At 45.6% G+C, this 3,600-nt stretch overlaps 1 protein-coding gene across 1 annotated transcript; it reads left to right on the top strand.

Moving 5' to 3' along the window:
• Positions 1–2,508: 2,508 nt before the first annotated feature.
• Positions 2,509–3,108, top strand: LOC138901020 (uncharacterized). The gene has a single exon (XM_070188745.1). The coding sequence runs from the start codon at positions 2,509–2,511 to the stop codon at positions 3,106–3,108; it is 600 nt and encodes a 199-aa protein (XP_070044846.1).
• Positions 3,109–3,600: the final 492 nt, after the last annotated feature.

The raw sequence follows: 3,600 nt of genomic DNA, 5'->3' as shown, positions 1-3,600 counted from the left end.
ACTAAGTGAAGCACCTTAAGCTTTTTATGAACATATTCAGAGTTAAGTTATTTTTTTAAAAGTCGAGTTAAGTTTTCAAACTTATTAAAAAAGATATGAGGTTCCACGAGACATTTGTATGCGATACGAAGGTGATTATGAGATTATGAGAATAAGAGTACCAATGAGCCAAGGTTGGCTAAGTTCTTGTTATGGCCTATTATGTGCATTCAAAGTTCATATCATACATGACATATTATGCATGGACTTCGAGCTATAATCAGAGGTAAGGGGCCTATTTTCCCGAAAGACTATATATATTGTACAGATGGCCACAGGTTGGCAATATGATACCGGTTAGGTACCGGGAGAGACCGCCATTGCTAGCATTTGGTTGGGTATGTCATGCATTTACATCAATATATATATATGTATTCACGACATATATATATATATATATATATATGTACTCACGACATACGATTACACGAGCATACCATGCATATTTTATTACTATGAGGTCGGATGTCGGCCATGGAGGCTATGAGAGTTTCAGTGTCAGGTGGTATCTTTATTACCTTTTTACATCAGCTATGTATGATTCTACTTTCTGCCTTACATACCAGTACATTTTTATTCCTACTGATGTCCCGTTGCCTGGGGACACTGCATTTTTGTTTCATGCGTGCAAGTCCAGGTAGGGACTCTGATCGACCCTTCCGCTAGGATTTCGGGGTTCAGCTGTGAGTTGGTAAGCTCCACCTCTTCTTGGAGCTTTCATAGGATGGTTACTTTTGTTGTACAGTTTGGGTATAGTCGGGGCCTTATCCCGACAGTGCTTATGACACTCTTAGAGGCTATTGTGGACACAATATTCTGGGTTTCTTTTTTTGCTGCTTTCAGTCTCCAGCCCATAGGCTTGGTATGTATTTATAGGTGTGTAGGAATGTATGTCTTCAGTCGCGGCCTCGTCGGCCAGCTAGTATTTTATTATTTTGGCTTTGTCTACCTATGTTTATATGGCTTATTGTTATTCATGTCATAACCTTACGGTCCAGGCTTAGTACTTCAGATGTTGTGCTGCCTGATCTGTTGGGCCCCCACTCTAGTTAGCTAGTATGTTTAGTGGCTAACTCGATTGAATACAATATCGAGTGCCAGTCGTGCCTCCCCTAGTTTGGGGCGTGACAAACTTGGTATCAGAGTAGGTCGTATCCCAGGGAGTCCACAAGCCGTGTCTAGTAGAGTCTTGCTTATGGGTGTGTTGTGCACCACACTTATAATCAGGAGGCTATGAGGCATTTAGGAATGGTTATATTTCTTTCAATTAATAGATCGTGCTATAGAGCGAAGTTATAAGAACATATGAAATCTAAATCATGCTTTGTGTTTCCTATCTAACAGGCTACCTACGCTCAGGAGATGGCACAGCGAGAGATAGGTATGGATCCGGGAGAAGGTACCAGTCGTTCCCCACCGGGTCAGAGGGATAGATTTCCCTTAGAGGCTCACAGTGAGTCTCTAGTACCCCTAGTTTCAGCTTCCCCAGCACTTGTTGGAGCCCAGGGAGATGCAGTACCCCCAGCCTCACCAGTTCCATTGGTACATGAGGCAGCTAGAGACACAGGACCTCCAGCACCTATTGCTCCCCCATTAGAGACTGGGGAGCAGGGGATGAGGGAGGCTGTTCAGTTGCTGACTAGGATGGTTACTATTCATGAGCGACAGCAAGAGTCAGGAGTAGATGCCCGGAGAGATCGGATAGGAAGCTCGACGGTACGAGAGTTTCTTCACTTGGCCCCTCCATTATTTACAGGATCCAGTTCCACTGAGGATCCCCAGGACTTTATAGACCATATGTATAGAGTATTGAGGGTGATGCATGCCTCCATCACCGAGGCTGTGGAGTTGGCTTCTTTTCGACTACGTGATGTAGCCGTCCTATGGTATGAGGCATGGAAAAGATCTAGAGGACCTGATGCTCCGCCAGCAGAGTGGGAGGACTTCTCTGAGGCTTTTTTATCCCATTATTTGCCACGGGAGGTTCGGGAGGCCCGTCTTGACCAGTTTCTTAGCTTAAAGCAGGGGGATATGAGTGTGAGGGATTATAGCCATAAGTTTAATTCTTTTGCAAGGTATGCACCAGATATAGTACGTACCATGAGGGCTAGAGTTCATCATTATGTGGATGGTTTATGGGATCATCTGATTAGAGACTGTAGGGTTGCATCCCTATCGGATGATGTAGATATTTCCCGCATACAGGCTTTCGCTCAGACTACAGAGGACTTTTCCCGTCGGATTCGTGATACTCGTAGGGATAGGGAGCAGAATAAGAGAGCTCGTACTATGGGGTCTTATAGGGAGCCACGAGTTGATTTTAGGCCCACACTCCATCGATATCCACCTCGGTCAGCAGGTAGTTTCCCACCACAGATGTAGGGCCAGCGGTTTGATCGTTATATTCAGTCAGGACCGGGGCAGAGCTCAGGCCAGCCTGAGGGCCGTCGACAGGAGCGTTCTGCACAAATGAGACAGCTTACTCCTCCATGTACTCAGTGCGGTAAGCTGCACACCGGGCAATGTAGACAGGGTTCGAGTGCATGTTTTCATTGTGGGCAGACAAGACATTATATTAGTCGGTGCCCGGGGTTAGGCAGAGGTACACCAGCTCAGCCTTCAGGATTCACAGTAGCCTTTTCGCCCTCAGTCCGTGCTCCCCGACCAGGTCCACAGTCTACTTTGGGCCGTGGTAGGGGGAGAGGTGGAGGAGACACCTCAGGTTCTAGTAATGGCCAGAACCGCTTTTATGCACTCACAGGCCGACAAGATTCAGAGGCATCCCCAGATGTTGTCACAGGTATATTGACAATACATTCTCATGCCATTTATGCATTGATGGATCCCGGCTCTACATTTTCATATATTACTCCATTTATTGCTGGTAAGCTTGACATGAGATCTGAGTTGTTGCCACAGCCAGTTGAGGTGTCTACGCCAGTTGGCGACTCTATTGTAGCTAATCATGTCTATCGAGATTGTACAGTGTTAATTAATGACCGTCCAACCTCTGTTGATTTAGTTGAATTGGTTATGCTAGACTTCGATGTCATTATGGGTATGGATTAGTTGACAGCTTGTTATGCTAATATTGATTGTCGTGCAAAGTTGGTCCGATTTCATTTTCCTGGTGAGCCTGTCCTTGAATGGAAAGGTAATGCAACCACGCCCAATGGTAAGTTTATTTCATACCTTAGGGCTCGGAAGTTTATTGTTAAAGGTTGTATATACCATCTAGTTCATGTTAGGGATATAGATAAGGAGCCAGCGACCCTTCAGTCGGTTCCTATTGTGAATGAATTCCCGACGGTATTCCCTGACGAGCTTCCAGGAATTCCCCCGAAAGGGAAATCGATTTCGCTATAGATTTGCTTCCTGATGCGCAGCCTATATCCATTCCTCCCTACAGAATGGCTCCTGTAGAGCTAAGGGAATTGAAGGAACAACTGAAGGACTTGCTCGATAAAGGCTTGATTAGGCCAAGTACATCCCCATGGGGTGCTCCGGTGCTCTTTGTTCGAAAGAAAGTTGGGTCCTTGCGGATGTGCATTGACTACAAGC

The sequence above is a fragment of the Nicotiana tomentosiformis genome, chromosome 11, assembly GCF_000390325.3.
Source record: "Nicotiana tomentosiformis chromosome 11, ASM39032v3, whole genome shotgun sequence".
NCBI classification, from domain to species: Eukaryota; Viridiplantae; Streptophyta; class Magnoliopsida; order Solanales; family Solanaceae; genus Nicotiana; species Nicotiana tomentosiformis.
Note: the sequence above shows the minus strand (reverse complement) of the source record. Positions and strands in the feature narration are given on the sequence as shown.